Source organism: Antechinus flavipes, chromosome 1 (assembly GCF_016432865.1).
Source record: "Antechinus flavipes isolate AdamAnt ecotype Samford, QLD, Australia chromosome 1, AdamAnt_v2, whole genome shotgun sequence".
NCBI classification, from domain to species: Eukaryota; Metazoa; Chordata; class Mammalia; order Dasyuromorphia; family Dasyuridae; genus Antechinus; species Antechinus flavipes.
Genome location: NC_067398.1, coordinates 633,939,435 through 633,966,440, shown reverse-complemented (window position 1 = coordinate 633,966,440; position 27,006 = coordinate 633,939,435). Strand labels below are relative to the sequence as shown.

Genomic DNA, 27,006 nt, shown 5'->3' with positions numbered 1-27,006 from the left:
ATAGAAATTCAAACTATTATTATTAGGTGCAAATCCTCCCTGGGATATTTTAATTTTTAATGGGGAGTCACTGAGGCCTTGGAGGCAAAATAGCATTTAAGCCTTGAATTAGGCTGTAATGGTGTAATATCAGAAAATGAGATTGACATTTTGCCTCATAGATCATATAACAAAAATCAGAACCTTGGCATAAGCAACAACAGAACACATGGGGTGGTGACCAGTAGTCCAAGTAGATCTGTAGGGTTGATTGAAGCCTAGGCGGCAGAATCTGGGAGCCAGAGTCTGACTACATGAGAAAAAGGTATTCAGTGACATAAAGAGGAAAGAAGGTCTTGGACTGGAGAGAGTCCTCAGAGGGTAAGTTTAAGGGTGGAAATGGGGGTGGTGGTATTGAATGGGGGTGCAGGGGAATTATAGAAGAAAGAAAGGTGTTTGCCAAAAGTCCAAATCAAATCCCAAAGTCCGGGGAGGAAAAGATGGGAATGATGTGTATCATTTGCCAAAAGTCCAAAATGGGTCTGTTATCCAAGGATTCCATGCATTGGGGATGAGGTAACTGGGTAATTGGTGGGGTCCAAGAAGCAAACTGTCAATCGGCAATCCAAACAGGCAAATGGTCAGCATCTGGGAGATCCAGTAGTGGGTATAGGGGATTCATTCTAGAGGTGATAAAAATTTAAAGGCAGGAAATCGATCTTCCTTGGGAACGAAGGTACCAGGAAAAGTCAGTCACAAAGATGGTAGGAAACCAGCTAGAGAGAGGATTGCAAAGAAAGAACTGTTATTAATGTCAGAAAACCTCAGTAAGAACTTACAGCTGCTATTTACTAGTTGTGGGAACATAGGCAAGAAAATTAAACTCAATTTCTTCATCTGTAAAATAGTGATAAGAACACCTGTTCAATTTAACTTTTAAAATTCTGGAATTGTATAGTTAGAACTGGAAGGGGACTTAGATTGTTGTGAAAAAGCACTTTGTATATTTTAAGTAGAAATGAGACTTTAGCATTATTGTCATCACTATTTATGACTTTAGGCAAATAGCTCACCCTCTCTGGATCCCAAGTTTCTTCTTCTCTAAAGTGAGGAGTTTGAAGTAGATTGTGTTACAAATCCTTGGCAAGTTTATCTTTTCTGATACTTGGTAATCTCCTACACTATGAGGATTATGATTCGGGGAAGGGAAGATGTAAAGGTGAGGGTGGAGGGGGAAGATAAAGGGAGAGGGGGAATCCCAGGATTTATCCAAGGAAAGAGCAGACCATGCCTTAATACTCTCCTTCTACTTGTCTCCTATCTTTCCCTTTGTCCTCCCAGCCACCATTACTGCGGAGATTTTCATTCCTTTTTTCTTTTACTTTGTTGTCTGTTTGCCATCATCAAGACACAGCTGTTTCCTGGTCAGGAGGCAATGGAGCTGAGCAAGAGTTGTCTTTTCACAGCTGCCATTCATGTGGAAGAATAGGGGATGGGTGGTGGTGATTAAATAGTGCACATCCCTACCTAAAACCCCATAGGTATGTTCAGCTTAATAAGCATGACACATTATAAAAGGAGCACATTCAAACCCTCTTTCATCAAACCCTTGATCTTTTTATGCTTGGATATTTTCTTTAGACTACTCATTCTGCCTTCTCCCTGGATCTTAATGATTACTTGGGGACTACATCTGCTTTGGAAGAGGTTAAGGAATAGCATTTAGAGGAAGGATGGAGGCTCCTTCTCAGAAAAAATTTCCTGGCAATTAGAACCATTCAAAAGTGGTTTATGTTGTTCTAGGAGCGAGTGAGGATCTGACTTGAAATACTCAAGAAAGGCTAAATTATCATTTGTCCCAGGGAAGTCTAGACTGTGCTACAGCAGTGTATAAACTTAAACAGAAATAAAGAAATGAATAAGGATCCCTAGTGGTCAATATTAACTTGATTCTAAAATGGAATATTATCTATATTTTATTATATTTTTTACTTTTTGTTAATTATATTTCAATTATAGTTTAATATGGCTCAAGGTATTGGGAGTATTACAGGTCAAATGTTTGATACCACTGGATTAAATAACCTATGACATTCACATCACATCTTTGACCTTCAGACATTGTATTTGCTAATCTGGTTAACCAGCTTTATAGTACCTCCTTATCCATTCAAACCTTACCTTTGGCTTCCTATAAGTAATTCATTGTACACATACAAAAGGTACACATATCATTTGCCAACTCACAGCGTCTTTGAGTCCCATTGGACCTCAGCTGTTTCCTTGTGATTTTCAACTCCAAGAGATCTCATCTAGCTCCTTAAAAAGTTTTCCATCAGGTTACTCTACAAGCCTACTCTCCCCTACCTCCCCCCTTCCCCCTGGATGAAAGTACAGGTAAGAAGAGAATACTCACAATTGAAGAGAAGGCACCCAAAATGGAGAAATTGCTGTGTGCAAACTTGTTCTTGTGGAGCCCAAAAGGGGTCACACACACTTGTGCTAGGCCTTGGGGGAGATGGAGAAGCATAAGCCTTGTACCTTGCTGTCTTGTTGCTCACGGTCTAGTCAGAGACTGGAGATAAATACATGGGAACTAACTGACAAAGACGAAGAACAAGTCCCAATAATCTTATAATATCCTGTATTTTCATAGTCCTAGAGGCCAAAATAACCACTAGGAGAGATTTCTTAGAGAAAGTAAGTTTGCCTAAACTACATTCTAATGTACTAGGAGGCAGAAAACACTGTTTATTATTTGTATTCTTTTATTTAATCTAATTTACATTTAATTTAATTTACAATTTTAATTATAATTAATTTGTTTTTAATTTTTAACAAATACAGTAGCACAATGACTTGGTTTGACCACTTGCGCTAGCTAGCCCAAATGTTTCTCTTCCTTAAAATAAAGATATTGCGGGCAGCTAGTTTGTATAGTAGATAGAGCATCAGCCCTGAAGTCAGGAGGAGTTCAAATTCTGCCTCAAATTCTTAACACTTCCTGATTGTGTGACCCTAGGCAAGTCACTTAACCCCAATTGTATCAGGAAAAAAAAATGAGGATATTGGATTAGATGACCTCTAAGAGTCAAATAATACTGCTTCACGATTTAAGTTAATTTAAATTAGTTAAGTAGCTAGTTTAGTTAAATAGTTAATCAAAACAGGCTAATCACACCCATTCCTATTATAAACATTAGAGAGCATAGGGATAAAGGGAGCTTTCTTTAAAATAATATATAGTATCTCTAAATATAATCTCTAAATTAATCTCTAAAATAAACAGCAAGCATCATTTGTAATGTAGAGAAGTTGGATGCCTTCTCAATAAGATCAGGGGTGAAACAAGGATGCCCATTATCACCACTGTTATTCAACATTGTACTAGAAATGTTGGCTTTAACAATAAGAAAAGAAAAAAGAAATAAAACAAATTAGAATAGGCAACGAGGACATAAAACTATCACTCTTTGCAGATGAACTGATAACATATTTAGAGACCTAGAAAATCATTCAAAAACACACCCAAAGAAATTCACAGCTGTAGCAAAATTGCAAGATATAAAATAAACCTACAGAAAGCATCAGTATTTCTACATATTACTGACAAAGCCCATTAGCAAGAGATAGAATACTTGTAGACAAAATAAAATATTTGGGTGCCAAGACCAACCCAGGAACTATATGAACACAATTACAAAATACTTCTCACACAAATACAGTCAGATTTAAACAATCAGAAAAATGCCAATTGCTCATGGGTAAGTCGAACTAATATAATAAAAAAGACAATTCTGCCTAAATTGGCCTGCTTGTTCGATGTGATCCCAATGAAACTGCCAAAAAATTATTTTATAGAATTAGAAAAAAAAATAACAAATTTTATCTGGAAGAACAAAAGATCATAAGTATCAAGGGATTTAATGAAAAAAAAATTATCAATGATGTGGCTTAGCAGTACCAAACATAAAACTACATTATGAATCAGCAATCATCAAAACCATTTGGTCCTAGTAGACCAAATAGAAATAGAGTTGTGGATCAGCTGAATAGGTTAAATACACATGACACAATAATCAAGGCCTATAGTAATCAAGTATTTGATAAACCTCCAAAATCCAGCTTCTAGAATAAGACTTCAGTATTTGAAAAAAATTGCTGGGAAAACTGGAAAATATTATGTCAGAAACTCAGCATAGACCTACATTTCATATCCCATGCCAAAATAAGGTCAAAATAAGTACCTGATCTAGACATAAAGGATGATGCCAAAAACAAATTAGGGGAAAAAGGGATAATTTACCCATCAGATCTATGAAAAAGGGAGGAATTTATGACCAAAGAAGGAATTTATGTCCAAAGAATTTAGAGAACATTATGAAAGACAAAATGGACAACTTTGATTATATTAAACTAAAAACTTTTTGCACAAACAAAACCAACAGAAACAAGAATAAAAAGGAAGTATAAAGCTGGGGAAAATATTTAAAGTCAATGTTTCTGATAAAGATCGTGTTTCTAAAATATATAAAGAACTGTGTAAAATTTATAAAAATACAAGTCATTCTCCAATTGATAAACAAAGGATATGAACAGACAATTTTCAGATGACAAAATTAAAGCCATCTATAGTTATATGAAAAAATGCTCTAAATCACTATTGATTGGAGAAATGCAAATTTAAACAGCTCTGAGATACCTTTTTACATCTCTCAGATTGACTAAAATGACAGGAAAACAGAATAATAAATATTGGAAGGTTATGGGAAAACTGGGACACTAATACATGTTGGTGGAGCAATCTGGAACTATACCCAAAGGGCTATAAAACTGTGCATACTCTTTGACCCAACAGAGCCATTATTGGGTCTGCATCCCAAGAAAATCACAAAGGAGGGAAAGAACCCACATGCACATAACTGTGGTAGTAAAGATTTGGAAAATGAGTAGATGTCCATCGATTGAGGAAAGAAGGACTGAACAAATTGTGGTACATGAACACAATGAAATATTATTGTTCTATAAAAAATGATGAACAAGCTGATTCTAGAAAGGCCTGGAAAGATTTACATGAAGTGATGCTTAGAGAAACAAGCAGAATCAGGAATGCATTTTACACAATAACAACAAGAATGTGCTATGATCAACTATGAAAGGCTTGGTTCTTCTCAGTGATTCAGTGACATAAAGCGATCTCAATAGATTTTGGACAGAAAATACCATCTATATCCAGAAAAAGAACTATGGAGATTGAATGTAAATCAACACATGTTATGTTCACTTCTTTTTTCTGTTTGTTTGTTTTTTTTCATCTCTCCCATGTTTTTTCCCTTTTGCTCTAATTTTTTTCTGTCCCATCATGATTCAAAGAATATTAAAAATAAAATTTTCTTAAAAACACAGGGTAATCAAATCATCAATCTTGTATGAAAGGGATGCTGGCTCAAGAGAACTGTATGAATATGTACATATATATTGTTTTTAAGATAGACTTTAACGTGTTTAAAATGTATGAGACTGCCTGCCATCTAGGGGAGGGGGTGGAGAGAAGGAAAGTTAAAGCTGGAGAGAAGACTTTGCAAGGGTCAGTGTTGAAAATTACCCATGCATATGTTCTGTCAATAAAAAGATATAAAAATAAATTAATTAATTAATAAACATTAAAAAGATAAAAAAGAAAGGGATGCTGGCACAATAAGCTGCCAACACTGAAATGTTTTTTTCCCACTCACCTCCACCTTCTGAAAACTTATTTCCATTGTTCAATTAAGTGAACTAAGTAGCACAAGTTATATATGACAAAGTCTGCATATGAAACAATGGACTCAGAATAAGAACACCTGAATTTAAATAAAATGAATTTGTTGTAAAACCAATGGCTTTAATGAGAAATATCAGAACCTCTCTAAGTACCAACTAGAACAAAAAGTGTTTTCTTACCATTGCCCCAGAACTGTCAGCAAACACCTCTTTCCCATTACTTATTTTCATAATCCCTATTATGTACTTTTATATATATGAAATTTCATTTTTTTTGTCTTTAGATCCCCAGCATCTAGTACAATCCCTGACATATAATAAGAACTTGTTTTCTTTTTTGAAAAAATAATTATAACTTTTTTATTGACAGTACATATGCATGAGTAATTTTTTACAACATTATCCCTTGTAACTTGCTTCTGTTCCAATTTTTCCCTTTCCTCCCTCCACTTCCTCCCTATATGTTATAGTATATTCCAGATACAATATATGTGTGCAGAATTGAACAGTTCTCTTGTTGCACAAGAAGAATTGGATTCAGAAGGTAAAAATAACCCAGGAAGAAAAACCAAAATGCAAACAGTTTACACTCATTTCCCAGTGTTCCTTCTCTGGGTGTAGCCGCTTCTGTCCATCATTGATCAATTGGAACTTAGTTAGATCTTCTCTTTGTCGAAGAAATCCACTTCCATCAGAATATATCCTCATACAGTATTGTTGTTAAAGGATATAATGATCTTTTGGTTCTTCTCATTTCACTCAGCATCAGTTCATGTAAGTCTCTCCAGGCCTTTCTGAAATCATCCTGCTGGTCATTTCTTACAGAACAATAATATTCCATAACATTCATATACCATAACTTATTCAGCCATTCTCCAATTGATGGACGTCCATTCATTTTCCAGTTTCTGGCCACTACAAACAGGGCTACCACAAACATTTTGGCACATACAGGTCCCTTTCCCTTCTTTAGTATCTCTTTGGGGTATAAGCCCAGTAGTAGCACTGCTGGATCAAAGGGTATGCACAGTTTGATAACTTTGGGGGCAAAATTCCTGATTGCTCTCCAGAATGGTTGGATTCAAAGAACTTGTTTTTTGGAGATTATACCAAGTGTCCCAGCATAAGGCCAGGAATATTCCATTAATGGTATTAGTTAATGATTATGGTTAATGATATGTCCTATTTGGATAGTATCTTAGAAATAAGTACAGGCCTGGAAATCAGGTCTTCTGCTTCCTTATCTGTGGTTCTTTTATTCTATCATACTGCCTGCTTTTCATATCAAGAAATCTCAGTAAAGCACTTGGTCCAAGCCCAGCTATATCCTGAATATTCTAATTGCTAAAAGGAAAGAAGTCTCCCTTACCCTCAATAAACTTTTAAGGAGGCATAATGTACAGTATAACAGAATTGCTTTCCTGTCATTTTATCCACAGTCTGTAAAATCTGGCCTCTCGGTACCCTTATTTCAGACATTCAGCAATAATAGGAATAGCAATAATAAATCATATTTAAATGTTAGTATCAGAACCATAATAATGGATAGTCAAGTGAGATACATGTAATCATAATACAAATTTATATATATAATATATATACATATATATATTTTTATTCTTTACATACATATTATATATATATATATACACACATTTCCATCTCTGTCTTTGTCTAATCTATATGTAGATATAGATAGACATATACACACATATATATGCACACATACATATACATGCAAACACATATCAGCACAAACATGTGTTCATACACATTTATACTTACTGAAAATTGAAAATAGTCAATGGTTTATCCCACATCATTGGATCATGTTGGTTCACAAATAAGGTCAAGGATATCAGGATATCAGGCAACTGTAAGAGAAGTCAATAAAATAATGAAATTTCCCAAGCAGTCCAAGATCCACTTACCTTAGATTAGACCAAAGATGGGGAACATTTATGCTGCAAAAGGTCACATTTGAATATTTATAACATCATTCTTGAGCCATACAAAATTATCAACATATTTGTACACATACATGTGCATGTATGTATTATATGTGTATTTAAGTTTACAACTGGAAAGAACAATGGATAGAGCACCAATCCTGAAGAATGGGATACCTGTGTTCAAATGCAGACTCAGACTCTAAGGAAGTCATTTAACTCTGTTTTCCTCAGTTTCCTCATTGGTAAAAAGGAAACTTGTAAAAGGAAATAGCAAAGCACTATAGTATCTTTGCCAAGAAAACCCTAAGGAAGTTCTGAAAAGTCAGCAACAAAGTATGTGACAACTAGGTAGCACAGTGGGATAGAGAATTGCAATTGAATTAAAGAAATCTGGATTCAAATATTTCTTCAGACTTCTGCTAACTATCTCAGCCTGAACAAGTCACTTAATCTCTCTCAGACCCACTAACCTCCTCCATAAAATGAAGATAATAGTACCTAATGCGTACAATAATTGCAGGAACCAAATAAGGAAATAAGGAAAAATAAGGGAAATAGTTTTACATAAAAGGCAGTTGGCTATCATCATTTGAAAAGCATCAGACCTGAAGTCAGGAAGGCTCATTTTCCTGAATTCAAATCCAGCCTTGGACACTTGAGCTGTGTGACCCTAGGCAAGTCACTTTACTATTTGCCTCAGTTTCCTCCTCTGTAAAATGAGTTAAAGGAAATGGCAAATCAATAATAATAATAATAACAATAGTAATAATCATGGAGTCATGAATAATCAGATGTGACTGAACAAATGATGAAGAAAATCATCATGATTTATTGATGTTGTCATGTTCAATGATGCCATGTTATTAGAATGGGAGAAGGAGAAAATCAATTTATATGCTTCCAGCACACAACATTAATTTGATATGTTTTTTGGGATCACATAATCTTAAGGTTTCGGTCTAGGAGGGGCTCTGGGGATCAGCCCTCTAATTCAATTCCCTCATCTTATAGATGAGGTTACCAAGGCTTACTGAAGAAAAGAGACTTGTCCAATCCTCATTAAAACCCTGTGATTAAGAGAGTACAACTAGTTTTATGCTCTCTGCAGGTGAGAAAATGAAAGAAAGGTAGGAAGGATCTATGGCTTTCCTGAGAAAAATATGGCTTGTAAATTTTGGAGCTGGACATCAAATTCAGATGTCCTTATTCTGAGTCCATTGTTTGTTTCATATGCAGACTTTGTCATGTATGACTTTGCTACTTAGCCCACTTAATTGAACAATATGGTAGACTAGTTTACCTGTAACAACAGCATAGAGATATAAGCAAGGTTTTTCAAGGAAACTCCATTCTGCCAAAGGCAAAGACAGGAAAACCCTATCCACAGGCAGTGGTATGTCCCATCTCATTGGATCATACAGATTCACAAATAGGGTCAAGTCAGGGCAGGATATCAAGCAACTGTAAGAGAAGAAGTCAAAAAAATAATCAAATTTCCTTGGCATCCCCAGACCTTAGGCTAGACCCAGTGTGGGGAACCTTTTTCCTGCAAAGGGCCATTTGGATATTTATAACATCATTCATGAGTCATATAAAATTATCAGTTTATAGAACTCAAATGGTAAGAAAATTATACTTACTTTCAGCTCATCATAACCAATGATTGTCTTAGCAAATTATTTTAAAGTCCCACATATTCCTCACCTCTGGGCTAGACTAAACATGTAAAATAGTCCAGTCAAATGGTGTATATCAGAAACAGCAAATGGTGATGAGATATTCTCTTTGATGTTTAGATATAGGTCTCATAAAATATAGGTTTTATGGTGGTTGCTGTCACCAATGGTCACCATAACCAGTCAACAGATATCTTGAAGACTGTGATAATCCCAGAAGCTCCCGCTTCCCTCAAATGTTTGCATACATGGAGCTGTAGCCAGGGTAAGAAAACTAGTTTTCTTTTTGGATTTTCCTCATGTCACTGTAATTCTTGAGAAATTACTTCAGGCAAATGATATACTAACACTTTATATCAACATTCTAACTCTACTAGCCCTGTATTATCACTCTAAGGCCCTACCTTCTCAGAAAAACTGAGCCAAACATACTCTGGTGATAAAATACATGGTGATGACAATGGATTCCAGTTTTATAATGCTTTAGAATTCTGAAGTTTTAAATCTAGGCTTTTTCATCAGGCTTTGCAGCTTTCACCCAATTACCAACATAACTAAGTATGGAGAACTTATCAACAGAAGGTGAGACTTAAGGTAGGGCAAGTTAAAGAGATCACAGCAATGTATGTGAATGTCTAGAAAAGTGTAAAGTCTAGAAAGACTGAGTCTATTTGCATTGGTAAAAGTAAATACCTATACCTTTTAAAAATGATGGTTGTTTTCATTGATCCTTTTTACAAAAAAATAGCTCATTTAAGTCTTAAAACATCCTACTAAAAAGGTAGAGCAAGAATTGCCAATAATCTTATATAAATCAGGAAAATGAGGCTCAAAAAGTAAAGTGATTTCCTCAGTTAAACATCTTATAAGTGGCAAAATCCAAAGTCAAAACCAAGTGTTCAAATTTGGTATACACTCTTATTTACATTGTATTACAGCTGTTGGATGGGCTCAAGAAAGGTATGAAGAATATTTAACATATATAGGACTGCTTGCCATTTTGGGGGGGTGGGGAGGAGGGGAAAGGGAGGGAGGGGAAAAATGGGACAGAAGTGATGCAAGGGGATAATGTTGTAAAAAATTATCCTGGCATGGATTCTGTCAATAAAAAGTTATTATAAAATAAAAAATTAAATTAAAAAAAGAAAGGTATGAAGAAGAAAGTTCAGTAAAATGGTCAACACAAACTTTCTGCTGCACATACTCTTTCCAATATAGTCCATTTTGCAATTATGCTACCATCCTGCTTTTCCCCATCTGTCCCAGCAGCCACCTGCACTAAAATTAGAAATCCATATTCCCAATCCTTGGACTGATTCTTATATCTAGATTATAGTTGAACCCATACCCTGAAGCATGCTTCAAGTTCAGGTCATCTCATACAGCTATTGACCAAGTCTACTTTGCTGGCTACTAGCTATTAGGTATATACTTTTTTCATGTCCTCCACTCCAATATTCCATCTTTTGCACTGAAGACAACATTATCCAATTAATCTAGAATTTTTTTATCACTGGCATTTATATAAATCTCGAAAATTTGCAAAGCAGTCTACAGAGATTATCTCATTTGATCATCTAAACAATCCTAGAATTAGCAGTTATTGTTTTACAGATGAGAAAATGGAAACAGTGAGATTAAGGGTCTTTCCCATAATCAAATAGCACCAGCTTTGAACTCAAGTTTGGGTTTTTTTTTTCTTTTTTTGACTCTAGGACTATCTCTCTAACTTACTACCATCTAGTTACCATTGCTTTTGATAAGGCATGTGTCACTTGAATACACACATCATATTTTTTTTTTATGGCCAGAACTCCCCTATATCTGTTGTTATGCCTTGTGAGAATGTAAGTTCCTTGAGGGAACTCTTTCTTTTTTTTTTTTTTCCATTTGTATTCCCAAGGCTTAACACATCACTTGGCACATGTGTTTTGTTTTGTTTTTTCATTCATTCTTAAAGGAAAGGGGATTAGTTAGGCCCTGAAGTATATATAAGGTTTAACAGGCAGGAGGAAGGAGATGAGAACAGCCACAATTGAATGACTTCTGCAATGCCTAAGATCTGTCAAAAGTATCCAAACAATCAAGACTATTCCCAGTTCTTCTCTCTAACTAATCTAGGAAAATGAAAAAAAGATTATGCATCCCCAAACTTCTCCAAATAGAATGAAACCAATAGGGTGAACAACTACAGCACATTCATTGGTCTTAGATGAACACAAAATGGTTTAAGTAACCTGGGAGTATTCAGAAGGTGAAAAACAGTTTAGATGGGAATTTGATAAAACAGCACACAAAGTGTTAGGAATTTACTTCTTTCTCTAGATGAAATACGACAGCTCTACCAGTTTCTTATTTTAAGGTCTAACCTCTTTTTATCTCTCAACAGGTTCAGTATATAGAAGTAGGACCTATTGTAATGCTGGAGAAACTGAGGCAGGATAGAGATTAGGGAGTATCTAATAATTTATTAAATGGAGAGATTTACTGGGACCAAATGGATCCATGGTTTGGTCCTAGGGCTGAATGAGTCTACTGTCTCCAAGAATACAACAAACAATGAGAGTTCTCAATGACATATATACACATGGCTCAGACATTCCCATATTCTGAGACATAAGGTCTTTTATCCTTATCAAATATTCTGATAAAGAGGGAGGGGAGATTTTGCAGTACTGAAAAGAAGAGAAACTGAGAACTGTGGCATAACATTATGATGAGTTTCACCCCTTATTTTGGATTTTTCAACTGGAATTTTTAAAAAGATCATCAGTTACACAAATGAAAAGTGGAAGGAGATAAAAATCCGACAAAAGACATCATTTTTTTTTATTCTATTATATGCTAACTCCTAATTATATCATACTTTGAAAAAAATTAAGAAACTTTCCTCACAATGAGATTGAGTATAATTATCATCATAACAATGTTATGGTTTAAAACATTAACAATAACAATAACTTGATAATTGGAAGATTGCTGTGACTTGCCTAAGGTCAAAAAGATAAAAATAAATATCAGAGCCAGGCTTTAAACCCAAATCCCTTTCTCCTCTTTCACATTGTAGTTCTTATCTAAGATTATACTAATAAACTGTATGTCGTATATCTCTTAGATGATTACAAGGGGGAAGGAAAGGGAATAAGCATTTGTTAAGTAACCTAATATTGCTGAGCACTGTGCAACATTTTACAAATATCTCATTTGATACAAAAGCCCTGAAAGTTAGCTCCTATTTTTATCCTCTTTTTACAATAGAGGAAACTGAAATAGAGAGAGTTAAGTGACTTTCTCAGGGTCACAAAGCTAGGAAATATCTAAGGCCAAATTTGAACTCAGTTCTTGACTCCAGACTCTCCAGGACTCCAGTGTGCCACTAACTATGACAAATCATTGCTTTATTTTTATTTTTGAAGGAATCCAAGGTTAAGTGACTTGGGTTACTTAACTGTTAGTTAAATGTCTCAGACCAAATTTGAACTCAGGTCTTCTTGCAATCTACTATACACCAACAGTGTCATTGTTTTGTTTTGTTTTTTTCTTAGACATATCTACCCCTTCCTACCCACATGATGTTGATTTTTTGAAAACAATACAGAAATTTACATTGAGCCCTATGGTTAGAAAAAGAATGGAATTTAGAAGATAAGAATGGAAACAATATATATGGGGGAGGAAAAGAAGATTAAATATTCATGAAGAAACATGTTTTAAAATTTTATTTAGGTAAATTATAAGTCAATTATTAAGTACCTAATATTTGCTAAGCACTGTGCAACATATTTTTACAAATATCTCATTTGGAGCTTCACAAAAACCTTGAGAGTTAGTTCCTATTTTTATCTTCTTTTTACAATTGAGGAAAGTGAGTAGACAATCTTGAAGAGAGGAAGTTCCCCAACAGGAACTCTTCCCACCTAATAAAATATAGGTCTAATCTTCATCCCACTAAACAGCATATGGAAATAAAAGTATTTAGCAAAGGATGAATATGAATGGCAAGCAAGTTCCTATAAGCAAGGTATCAGTAACATTAAAGCTCAGAATAAGCTGTGAATAGCTATTAATTTTGCAGACAAGAGAAAGTATGTTTTATTTATTTATTAATTAGTCTATTTTATTTTTTTAGCAAAGTTGAGTGAAAGAGAAAAGTCAAATAAGAGATAGGACTACTTCTAAGAGTGAATGGGACGCCAATGATAGTCTATGGAAAAAAGGCAGTACTACTCTACCATTTTTTTTTAATCCTAATTCTTTAACATATGAACCAACATTTATCAAGTGGCTACTATGTTCCAGATGCTGTACTGATCAATAAATATACAAAAAAGGAGCAAAACATAGCTCCTGCTCTCAAGAAGCTCACAAGGTAATGGGGGACAACATGAAATAAATATATAGAAAATAAGATACAACAACTATACTTATGTAAATGATTAGAACACTACAATAAATGAGAACATGGTGAGACTGGTTATATTTGATTTTTAAGATTTCTTTTAGAGTACCTGAAGAAAATTTCATTCATTTCATTCAATTCTCCATTCCTCCTTTATTTTCCTCTTTCTTTCTCTCCTTTCTTTGTTTCCTTTTTTAAAATGAATGTATTATTGCTGTTACTATTAACCATCTTTGAAAACTGGAGAACAGAGGAAGTACTAAAGGACTGAAGAATGGGAAATGTCCTTTTTTTTCAAAAACAGAAAACAGGGTACAGTATAAAAAATTGTAAGCTATTGATTTTCATTTCCTAGAAGGCAGCCTAGAATATATTGTTGAAACAATACTTTGAAACCAATTAAACTGGGAAGCAGTCGCCACTGAGTAAGCTATGAGGTATGTCTTCTTTATACACACACACACACACACACACACACACACACACACATATATATATATACGGGGGGGGCAGGAGACAGAGAGAGAGAAAAAAGGAGGAAGAGGAGGAAAAGATGAGGAGGAAGAGAAGGAAAAGAAGAGGATGAAGAGAAAAAGAGGAGGAGGAGGAGGAGGAGAGGAGGAAGAGGAAGAACAAGAACAAAAAGAGAAAGAAAGAATGAATGAAATGAGGAAACAAAACAAAGGCAGACAGACCGGGATAACTTCAAGAACTTTATTTTAATTGACAATGGTACTAGAGAGACAAATCAAAGAAATGCTATAGATGTAGTATACTTAAGTTTCATCAAAATATTTGGAAAAATCTTTCAGCTTATCTTCATCCATAAGAGTGAAAATATAGCATATGTCATAGTATAGCTAGGTGAGAAGTTAGACCTGATTAAATGGCAGATACAGAAGTTAAATGACAGCACATAGAGTGGACAACAGCATAAATGTCAGTTTGGAGAGAGGTCTTTAATGGGCTTTATTAGAGAATATATCTGTGGATTTTAGGTGTTTTCAGCATTTTTATTTGTGACTTTTGTAAAGTCATAGTTATGATTAATATACTGAGTGACAGTCAAAATCCAAAAGTTTTCAATATTGGTAAAATCTAATAAGATGAATATGAATGAGTAGATATTTAAGTCCCATGTTTGAGTTTTTCAAAAACCAGGACAAATTTTAAAAAATAATGACCGTTTGGAGGTATGTCAGGCACACATCAATTAATCCTACTAAAGCATAGATCTGACCATATCCCACTTCTGCCAACCCCCCAATTCAATAAACTCTAGTGACTCTTCCTTTCATCTGTATTAACAAAAAAATTCTCTAATTCAAAATTTTCTTTGGTTCACAACTAATTTTCCTTTTTTTTTTTCTTACACCTTATTCCATCTCATTCCCACTCCTAAATAAGTCTGTGATCTAATGACACTGAACTTGCTGCTCAATTTCTGGATTGTGTGTGTGTGTGTGTGTGTGTGTGTGTGTGTGTGTTTTAATGGCTACTGTACATACCTGGAATATTGTCTATTTTCATCTTTGATTCCTGGTTTCCTCTGACTTTTTTAAAGTATCAGTTAAAATTCCATCTTCTATGAAAAAAATTTTCTGAGCCCTCTTCCCCATACTGATTATCTTTGACTCTATATGAGTGTACATGATTTGTTATATACTTGTTTTATGTTGTCTATCCCCTTAAACTATGAATTCCTTAAGATAAGGAGCTGTCTATATATATATATATTATTTAGCAGAGTGACTTACTTATTTACTGATTGTATTTAAAAACCACTCATATTGCATGTTATTGAGAGTGTTTGCAATTTATTGCTATAGACTTTGAAAGCCAATTCTATATTCTATAATGAAGAACCATAGAAGTTTATTGTGAACACTTATGATACAAAATAATTCAATATATATCCATAATAGTTATAAAAACAAAGTTTGTTCTGAGGACCAAGGAAAGAAACATTGTTATTCATAGGGAATATAAGGGAATGGTTCTTGAAAAAATATCTTTAGAAAGTGAGGTAATTTATATGATTAATAGTTAAAGAAAATTGAAGAAGAATTAAGGAAGAGAACTGAGTTAAAAAGAATTGAGGAAGCATATATGTAGTAGATATGTAATGGGGTAGGGCAGGCAGCTAGGTGGTATAATGGATAGAGTGCTGGGCCTCGAGACAGGGATATTTGAATTCAAATCTGTAAAATGGGCTGGAAAAGGAAGTAGAAAATCACTTACTATCTTTGCCAGGAAGAACCCAAGTAGGATCATGAAGAGTTAGACTTAAAAATTGAACAGCAAAAATAGGGTAGAATAATGAATTGTTCCTGGTATCATTTTGCTTTCCATTAAAAAAAAAAAAAATCCACTCCAAACCACTTATTGTTTCATGGCTACTTGCTCTCTTTCTATACTCTGCGTGATACGCTGACTTATGAATTTCATACATTCTCAGGTACTGGACTACTGACTCCCACCCTAGTTTTTCTATGTCACCCTTTGCATATAGAGTTCTTTCTGACTGCCTCACTCTGAATTAGCTTGGGTCTTGACACTGATATTAACTGTCTCAGCGCTGGAATATCAACTTCCACTTTTTCCTCCACTTTAGATTTTCCTATTTATCTGGCCCCAGTCTAGATCACTTTACCTTGCCTTCAATCCTAAGGTTCCAATGTGAAGTAATGGTATGTCATTGATGGGATCCGATCTGAATTCTTCTCTTACAGAACTCTGATGACCACTGTTGTCAGGAACATTCAGGTTATTTACTTTAGTCCTCATTATTCCTTTGTTCTGTGTATCACCTCAGGAAACCAAAACAAGTTAAAAAATACAAAATATATATTTTTTTTTATTTAACACCCCAAAGTCCAATTTTTTTGTCTCAGAATCAATGTAAAGCCATAACTTGGCTTCCTATTAGTTTCAAGAAAAATAGGGACATTAGCATCTCTTTTGGGCTGTGAGTTGGTTATTTAATACATGGATGCATTATAATTTGTAGCATGTTTATCAAAATGTAATGGCATGTCAACAATTACCGCCACTTGAAATATTTATTATTTGGCTTTAATCTGGCCTTGTAATATTAGCAGTAAATCTGAATGGGAGATTGTCGTTTTCTTCAATTGATTAAGCTGAATTCATGGATGCAAATTAAATGCTGGTGATTATGTTTCATTGCTGATACTAATAAGGAATTTATGTAAACCATACTTGCTTTTTTAAGCTTTAAATAACATTACGGCTCTGAAAAAAAATATACAGAGTAGGAATATGCAACATTTGTGTATCTTTATATTTTGGACGTTTTTGCTTAAATCTATTATATTTACTGCTATACATACCCCAAACAATAATGTGCAGAAGATTAATGGATGATATATTTAGTTATTTCAATCTGTCACCAAGTGATCTTTACTAGGTTAAGACAGCTGGACAAGTGTCAAAGACTGATTCAATCATCCTGTGCTAATTCAGACTTGGGGTAATTAGTCCATGTGCAGTTTTTAAATGCTTTACTTCCAAAATCTTGATAGGTAGATTATGTGAATATCACTCTCATTTTAAATGGAAGCACTAGGTCATAAAAATGCTTACCTGTTTTCATGGTTCTGTGTTTTTCATCAATATGGCTAGGTATTTCTTGCCTCACTGCAGAATGCCAGACATCCAGATTTTCTCACCAATCCTATGAAATTATTGTTTGTCTTATTAGATCTGGTTCATCCTGACTCTATCATCCAGAGTATTTCTATCCCTCTCACTCTTGTATCAAGTGGAATTTAGTAAACATAACATCTCTCTTATTCTAAGTATTAATAAAAAGCACTAAACAGCATGAAGCCAAGAATAGATCACTGAGGAACTTTTTAGAGATGCAGGAACAATTTAATATCTCATCATTAATAAGTATGATTTGATTTGAACTATTTAAACAGCTATAGATCCACATGCCCAGAGACTTTTCTCACCAATCTCTCTCCATCTTTACTATAAGAATAAAATGAAAAGAATAGATTTAAGGGGGAAGAGGAGGATTGCTCTCATCTAGTTATTCCCAGGCTTTTAAAGATCATTGACAATAGCTCAGCATTCAAATCTGCCAGTTCTTTCAATAAACAAGGATATAGTTCATCTGGGTGTGGTAACTTTGGCTCATTAACAACTGCTCAGTGATGTCTTTTCATATTCCAATTGATTTTGAATATTAACTTTTTTTTTAGTTATTTCTGTTTTCTCCCTTTTTGTTTAAAGATTATTGTACTAGGCTATCAAAGCAGGGATAAAACAAAAGAAAATCACCTTTTTCTCCATCACTGAGTATCACCAAACCATCTCTTTGGACAAGCTGTTTTTCTTTTCTCTAATTATTCTTTTCCTCCCAATTAAAAAGAAATCTTTTTGTAAGAATTAAGTGTTTATGACAAGCACAACTCATTTTGAACTTTAGTAGTCCTAATATCATTCTTAGAGATCTACAAACATGTTTCAATGTTCATCTTTTTTTTTTTTAAACCTTTCATTCCTCACTACAAGTTTTATTTTCTTTTAATCTGGTGATTTAGAGTTCTTCCAATATATTGTCTCTTTAAATAACTCATTCTTTTCATACAAATTGGATTTATTTCAACAATATTCTTTTCTCTCTTCTTCCCCATCTCATATCATCAAAATACCTTCTTGCACTATTTCCTCCTTCACCCATTTCACATGGCAAGTGACCATTCTTCTTACCAAGGCAAATCATTTTATAAAGACAAATCATCCCATTCCATATCAATTTCTCTAGCAGACTGCCTCTTCTGTCATTCTCACTCTTTTATATATCTTCAGTATCTCGTTTTCTACTGGATGCTTTTTTTTTACCACTAATCAACATTAATACATTTTTCCCACTCTAAAACAAACAAACAAAGCCCTCTTTTTTTTTTTTTTTTTTTTTTTTTTTTTTTTTTTTTTGCTTTGACAAAAGAGCTTTCCATATTGGCTATGTCATTCTTAGAACTTTGATTTTTGAAGATATGTAGCTATAGATATACTAAATATTTTAAAAGCTAAGATAAAGAATTTTTACTAATAAAAATGAAGAAACAATAATATATTTTCATATATTTTAAAATATACATATATATGTATGGAAAACATGTCTATACCTATATGTATCTGTCTCTTAGTTTTCCCTTCTATTTCTAATAGATCTGGATAGTTTTTATTTATGATTATCATATTTCTGGAAATCAGCTGTGAATAACTCTTCTATTCTCAGCAATACCATGATCCCAAACTCTTCTGCAGGACTTATGATAAAGGACTGATGGTGATATGATAGGTATGCTATCCATATCCAGAGAAAGAACTGGTTGAAGGATACTTTTTTATTTACTTTATTTTTCTTGAAGGGTTTTTTGAGGGGGGAAATCTATGTTTTCTTTTGCAACATGATTTTTATAGAAATGTTGTGCGTAACTTCACATGTACCTTCTCAATGTGGGAGAGGAGAGAGGAGGAAGGGAGGAATAGAATCTTGAACTTAGAGTTTTAAAAACAAATGTAAAAAATTGAAACTGGGAAAAATAAAATATTAAAAATATTTCTTTCTTTGAGTTTATCTAATGTTTCCTGCTATGCCATGAAATCATTGATTTTGTTTCCTTTTTTATAATTTTTAGGAAATGTATTGCTTGAGTGAAGTTTGCCTCTTTTTTAATGAATTTATTCTTCTTCCAATCTTTTCACTAGAATAAGGATATTTAATCTAGGAGTTATTTTTTTTAAATACAAATATGTATTGTTCATGTTATATATACATATATTCTTATAATTTAATTTCAAGTACAACCTATATCAAATTGCTCTTTTTCTCAATGACACAAAGGAATAGAGGCAGGAAGGGAAAGAATTTGGAAGAAAAAACCAAAGGTTAAAAATTGTTTTCAAATGTAATCAGAGGAAAATAATATCAAATAGAAAATAATTTTATTTTAATATTTAGATTTCCCTTAAATCTTTGGTAATTTATTACACACATTTAGATAAATTTATTCTGAAAAGGTATTCATAGATTTCATCTGACTGCCAAACATGTGTACAATACTAATAAGTTTAAGAACCTCTGCTTTAGAAATCTATTTATTTTTTCATCTCTTGTGGAAAATTCTCCCCCCTTCAAGTTTCTACTTGCAATTATTTGGAATCCCTCATTCTGGGATGTTACAGTCTTTTTTTTTTTCCCCTTTGTGTTTATATCTTTTAAAAAATGATTGACATTTTATTTGATCTACATATCTCTCCAGGTTAAATTTCTTAAGTGAGGTTTTATTCCAGAAAGAGATTCTCTTTCTTGAGGAGTTGTTGGGTGGGGTAGATAGCCTTTCTTGGTCTCCTTCTAGATCCTTTGGATTTTTGTTCTAATCGCCAAACTGGGGTTGCACCTCCATCAATGTTTGGTATTGAAAGTGCTGAAGTTTCAGAGATTTTTGTAACATCTCGGAACAGAATATAAGAAGACCTCAGAATTTTCAGGAATTTGGACTATGTTGGTCTGTTTTTATTTGGTTCAGAAGATTAGGGATTTTACAAGGTCATATCTTGACTTCCTTATGAATTAGACTTAAATGAGGCAGATTTGCACAAAGTCTTCAGCCTCATTGTTTCCCAGTCACCAAAGTCCAGTGGCAAGACCAAAATCAAGGTGATTGGCTATGGCCCAGATGCAGTGGATGACCTTATTCTCAGGCACCCTTTCCACTGGGGGAGATATCTCCTTAACTCACCTTTTGAGACTTGTTGGTTACCTTCAACCTGGTTTAGCCCATCTGCCAACACAGTTTTATTGGGATCTGGCCAATTTACAGTTTTTTGGAGCCATAGGTAAAAGCTGAGTGCCAACTTGACACCAAAGGATGAACAGCCCTGAAAATGGCTGGGCAACCCTTCCCACCAGGGGGCTGATTCTCCTTGAACACCTTATCTCAGTCATTACCGCACCCTCATGCATTCAAGGTCCCCACCCCTTTGCTCTTCTTTCTAGACATAGAGCTTTATAGGCTACAAGTATCATTTGACTTTCACTGATCACCATGAAAGTATGGATTTGTTTATCTTCACTAGTACTACATTTATTGGGCCTTCCCTTCTTGGGGCTTCTGGCTGACACTTTGTGCAGTTCTGATATAAAAGAAGTCATTCTATTTTCTTATTAGATTGCTAGATCATTATTTAATCTAATACAAATATGCAGTTTTTGTTAGGATGAGTATATTGGGAGTAGGACAGTTTCACCTTTACTTCCTCCATTTTCTTTAACCTCCTTATAATATAAGCAATGACCCTGTAAGGACACCAAAAAGCAAATCAAATTTCCTTTCCTGTCTTTATCTTTTTTTGTTAACTCACAGAGACAATCTAGTTAACAATTTATGATCTACTGTGTTAAATGCAATTAACCAACTTTTCCTTTGGGACACTCCTTCCTTCCAGAGTACCAATGTTATTGCACTCTTCCAGTTTTTTATCTGGATAACAACTTCTTCTGAATTTCTTGTACTTAATTATTTTCAGTCTCCTAATGTCTAATTGTAATAGTCCCCCAAGATCCTGTCCCCACTTTCAGTCTCAATTGTTTCTGCATTAGTGATTACTTTGATGTCCATAGTCATCACTTCTTTGTAGAGTCTCTTAAACCTATAGATCCTGTTTTTTATTTCTTATTGCCTCAGATTTGATTCTACATATTCCTGTTACACATATGCATCTGGTTGTGTTATTTCACTTTCAACTCAATATGCTTGAATATGAAATCGTTACCTTACACACACACACACACACACACACACACAGAGCACACTCTTTGCAATTTCCTCGTAAGTACCTCCATCTTCCCAATCAATCGGGTTCAAAAACCTTTGGCCTTTCCACTCCTTTCCATTCTAACATTATTCAATTGCCAAATCCTGTCAATTTTTATACCAAAATTTGTAGTCATTTTATTTTTCACTATTATTCAAGTACCCTAGAGTACAAGCATTCATCACTACTTAATGGACAATTCGAAAAGCCTTATGTGAGTTCCCAATCTCTTCTTTCTTCAAACTAGTCATCATAGAGCTTCAAAAATAACCTTTAAAGTTTAATCTCATCATGTTGTCCTTTAAAAAGTTTTTATTAGGTACCCTCTTTCTTCTAGGCACTTAGATTATAAGACATTATACAATATGAAGTATCTTTCTAGCTTTATTGCATTTCACATTACCTTCTTTCATTCATTCTGTTTTTAGATTGAAAAAATATTTTATGTTAAATATATATATATAATAAATATAACATGAATTGATATAACATGTAATTATATATTCAATGGGCATTATAATATATATAAATATAAATATGTATATGTGTTTATGTGTGTGTATGTATGTGGTATCTGTAAGTATTATGCTTTTATGTGTCTATGTTTGTGTCTATGTCTGTATATAGTTGCCTTTTGTGCTTGGGGTATGTTTTCATTTCTTTCTGATTTCAAATTGTTAATGACCTGTTAACCATAAATTTAAGACTAAAAATGAATCTCTATATTAACTTATAAAATGGGGATAATAATAATTTCACTATCTGTTTCAATCAATCAATAGGAATGAAGTACTTAAGAGTTGTTTGAAGAAGAATATCTTGTAAACTTTGAAACATTATGGGAAAAACATGATAATATTATGACTACTAATATCACACACATGTAGAATTGAATTAAAGTGAAGTACTGATACAGATATCAAGATATGAATTTAGTGAGGTAGTATGTTGTATTGAAAAGAGGGCTTAATTATGGAGTTGAAAGAAATTTATTTTAACCTGATATCTTCCATTTACTAATAATATGACTGAGGAAAGTACTTAATTGCTCTGAACTTCAGTTAATTCATTTGTATCATGAAAAAAATAGTATTTATACTCTCTACTTCACAAAAGAGCTATTGGAGAATTACTTCATTAGATACTATGCAAATGTGACCTATTATCATCCACTAGTATATGTACTATGGATATAAGTCATGGATGTGGGTACAGAGACAGAGAGAGAACTAAGTATAGAAATGAATTTAAAGACAGACAAGGTGACAAGAGACTAAGGGACCTAAAGTCATAAATACATGAAATTAATTCAATAAGTATCTGGAGTTGGAAATACTGGGTTGATTTTTTTATTCTTTCATTCATGACTTATGACTTTATGTAAGACATTTCATCTTTCATGTATCAAATTCCCCATCAACAGGGGAAAATAATGCTTGATCTGACTAATTTACAGGTCTGTGGTAAGATAGTAACTGAACATGGAGTCAGAGATTATGAATTTACAACCACTATGACCTAAGTCAATTAACTTCTCTGGGCCTCAGTTTCTATTTAAGAAAATTAAACTTGTTGGTCTAAATGGTCCCTACAGTACTATATTTATGATTCTTTGAAATTTAAGATATATATGTGTGTGTGCGTGTGTCTGTGTGTGTACATATATATGAAATCAAAGATATATATATTTAAAACCTTTGTGTTTTAGTAGCAATAGTAGCAGCAGCCACTGTAATAGTGGTGGTAATAGTCTTAGTAAATAGTGGTGGTGGTGGTGGTAATAGAGTATGAAGAGGAGAAAGAGTAATAGTAGTGATTGGAGTGCTATTAATTTAGAACAGAAGTTTTTAAACTTTTATAATCATATATCTTTTTGACAATCTTATGAATTCTATTAATTTCTTAAAATTATATGTTTTAATTTATAAAAATTATATAGTATTACAAAAGAAATCAATTATATTGAAAAGCAGTCACTATAGATATATGTATACATGTTCACATATATACATATATGCACATATATCCATGTGTATGTATGGATATGCATATTGTAATTATATATACAAATATATATATACATATACATGTGCATGTTCATGTACTCTAGAATAAGAATCATTGATTTAGAAGAGGATAGAGAGTAAATGTAGTATATAAGGGCTTGATCATTCTTGGGGATGTTCACTCACAGTTAAGTGCAGTCCAGGTGCACAGTATGCAGGGACCAACAACAGATTCTCATGGTAGATAGTTCCAATAGTGACTGAGATTCCAGTTCTCCACTAGGAAGGGCATCCAAATTTTGAAGTATCTCACAGTGAAAGCAAATGACAGAGACGACTCTAGAGAGGAACTGATGTTTTTCAGATCAGGAAAAGTGTTGAAGAGCCAAACTAAACTCCCACAAAACAAGGGAACAACTAACAGGAAGCTGAGATTCCCCAACAAAATCCAACATATTTCAGGAGTCATTTCCGTGTATTTCACTGATTCTTGTTAAAGTCCAACTGTGTGCGCCAGGTCTGCTTTGCTTTGTTTTCTTTATACCCCAGCTCCTGTCAGCATTTTTGAGTTGGCAGGATCCTGGTGCATACACCATGGAGGCGAAAAGTCTAAGTAGACATAGATATAGTTGTTGCTCATACAGATGTTGAGAGAGGCATGAATTTGCGTGGAAATTCAGGTGTCAATGAGGCTTCAGGGCTGAGAGAAGAAGAGTCAGATTTATGGGTAGTAGGAGGGGATGGTGTAAAGTTAAATGGAAAGAGTGGGAAAATGATAGATGGCATAGATTTAGAGGAAGATTCTAAGTCAGAAGTGACTACAGCTGGAATTGTAGATGTGTAAATAGGTGTAGCTGTAGAGGTAGTTGCAGAAACACATGAAGTCATAGGCACAGCTGTGGACCTAAGTGTATGTTTAGAGGGAGATGGAGAACGAGGAGTATATTTCTGCAGGGGTATAGATATTGAAGTACCTACAGATTTACAATCAGGTATAGACATAGATACAGGAGTATTTTTAGAAGAAAATGTAGAAGGTGCTGAGGCAGGAGCATATTTTGAAGCTAAAATACCATCAGAGCGATAAGAATGTGGAGAAGTACAGGGAGATGTGACGATAGGTGGATTAGATCTTGGGAACAATGGAGATGTTGAGGTAACAGCAGAGGTAAAATGAGCTTCCTGAGGGAAAAGTATACAGTGATATTTAGGTGTGGATTTAGAGGGTATTGGGATAGGAGTAGATCTGGGGTTCTGTGGAGGTGTTGAGGTAGAGCTGTCGATAAAATTGCAGGGATTTCCAAAGGATAATGCACAGGTAGATGTAGCTTTGGATATAGGAGGAGATTTTGGGCTAAGTGGAGCTGTTAAGGTAGAGTTACATATACAGTTAGAAGGATAATCCTTGGGAAAGTCACAGGTATGTGTAGCTTTGGATACAGGAGGAGATTTGGGGATAAATGTAACTGTCGAAGTAGAGGGATGGATACAGTTAGAGGGAAGCCCAAGGAACATGTCACAGATAGATGTAGCTGCCGATGCAAGAATAGATTTGGGGCTAAGTATAGATGTTGAGGTAGAGTTACTGATACAGTTAGAGGGATGATCCTTGAATAAGTCACAGGTAGATGTTGCTTTGGATGTAGGAGGAAATTTGGGGCTAGATGTAGGGGTAGAATTACAGTTACAATTAGAGGGAATCCCAGGGAGTACCTCACACATAGATGTAGCTGTAGATGCAAAAAAAGATTTGGGGCTAAATGTAGAAGCTGAGATGCAGTTAGAAGGATAATCTTTGGGTGAGTTATAAGTAGATGTGGCTTTGGATGTAGGAGGAGATTTGGAGCTAAATTGAGACAGTGAGATAGTGTTACACATGCAGTTACAGGGAACCCCAGGGCTTAGCTCACAGATAGATGTAGCTTTAGATACAGGAGGAGATTTGGAGGTAGATGTGGAGATAGAGTTACAGATACAGTTAGAGGGAATCCCGGAGAATAAGGCAGAGATGGATGTAGCTCTGGATGTGGGAGGAGATTTGACATTAAGCATAGAGGTGGAGGTAGACATACAGGCACAACTAGAGGGATGTCCACGTAATAAGAAACAAGAGATAGATCTGGAGATAGCTGGAATCAATTTGGGGCTAAGTGGACACGATGGGGGAGAGCTACTGACGCAATTAGGAGGATTCCCAAGAGATACTGCATTGGTCGATGTAGCTCTGGAAGTAAGAAAAACTGAAGGTGTTGAAGTAGCAGCACAGGTATAATTAAAGGGAATCCCGGGGATAACTTCTCCAGCACAGTTAGGTGTAGATGTCTGGTCAGGATCAGATTTGGGAGAAGGTTCAGATGGATCCTTATTAACACCTGCAAAATCAGATGGAGATAAAGATCTCGGTGTCGAAGATTTGGAGGCAATTGTTTCAGGTGTGGGTGGAATTACAAATGAAGGGGATGGGGAGAGAACACTGGCTGCTTTTAAGCTAGATGCCCACGACAAAGTAGAGGCTAAGCTACAGCTAGAGGGAAATTTACGGGTTGGTATAACAGGAAATGTTGTGGTTATAGGAGCAGATTTAGTGACAGGAGGATATTCTGAGATAGGTGTCAAGTTACAATGAAAAGGAATTTTAGAAGTCATGTTGCCATGGTGTGGATGTTTAGGGATCGTTACTGGTGTCTGTGCAGTTGGGAATGTAGGTGCCGATCTAGAGGCACATGGAGGGATTTTACTGCCAGGTTTATATTTGGGGATAGTTACAACAGAAGAGGCAGGGGAAAGGCGGGTGGGAGTCATGACGGAAGGTATAGATGTGCGAGAGGGCATAGAAGGCATAGAAGGAGAGATGAAGATAGTTCTAGGTTCTAGTGAAATGGTAGAGTTAGAAGGAGAAATCAAAGGAGTAAGCGTTTTGTTTGCTTCCATGCCGATCCCAGGGCTCACGCTAAGAGTTGTTTTCTTGGATTAATCTTCAATATTACCAGATTTGCTTAAAAGTTGGGTCTCCTCAGAAATGGAGTATTGCAAATGTTCATTCCAGGTTATCAAGGTGTCGCTCTATTGGCTCAGATGTCCATTACCACTTGGTTGAGTGATATTACAAAAAGAAATTGGGTGGCAGATAGAGGGTCAAGCCTGCTACTCCTTTGAAGAAAGAGAAGAAAAAGGCTTAGAACATCAAGTGATGTCACAATGACACCTTCCCATGACACGACTAAATGTGCGACCTGTTTGTATTCTCTTATCCACAGGGAGTGGTGTTCAACATGGAGCATTTCTTCGACAACACTTGCTCACTGTGCAAATTAGTAGGGTAAATCTGTTAGGAGACTATCTCCTTTTAAAAATAATAATTTTCTGACTCACAA

The 27,006-nt window shown here is 34.7% G+C and overlaps 1 protein-coding gene across 1 annotated transcript; it reads right to left on the bottom strand.

The window, feature by feature from the left end:
* Positions 1 to 16: 16 nt before the first annotated feature.
* Positions 17 to 26,798, bottom strand: LOC127544480 (uncharacterized). The gene is made up of 7 exons (XM_051971130.1): positions 23,819 to 26,798; positions 17,376 to 17,466; positions 16,423 to 16,579; positions 8,995 to 9,155; positions 7,528 to 7,616; positions 2,396 to 2,554; positions 17 to 755 (listed from the first exon to the last, which is right to left on the bottom strand). Exon 1 carries the CDS (start codon positions 26,561 to 26,563, stop codon positions 24,269 to 24,271), a length of 2,295 nt encoding a protein of 764 aa, XP_051827090.1. The 5' UTR covers positions 26,564 to 26,798; the 3' UTR covers positions 17 to 755; positions 2,396 to 2,554; positions 7,528 to 7,616; positions 8,995 to 9,155; positions 16,423 to 16,579; positions 17,376 to 17,466; positions 23,819 to 24,268.
* Positions 26,799 to 27,006: the final 208 nt, after the last annotated feature.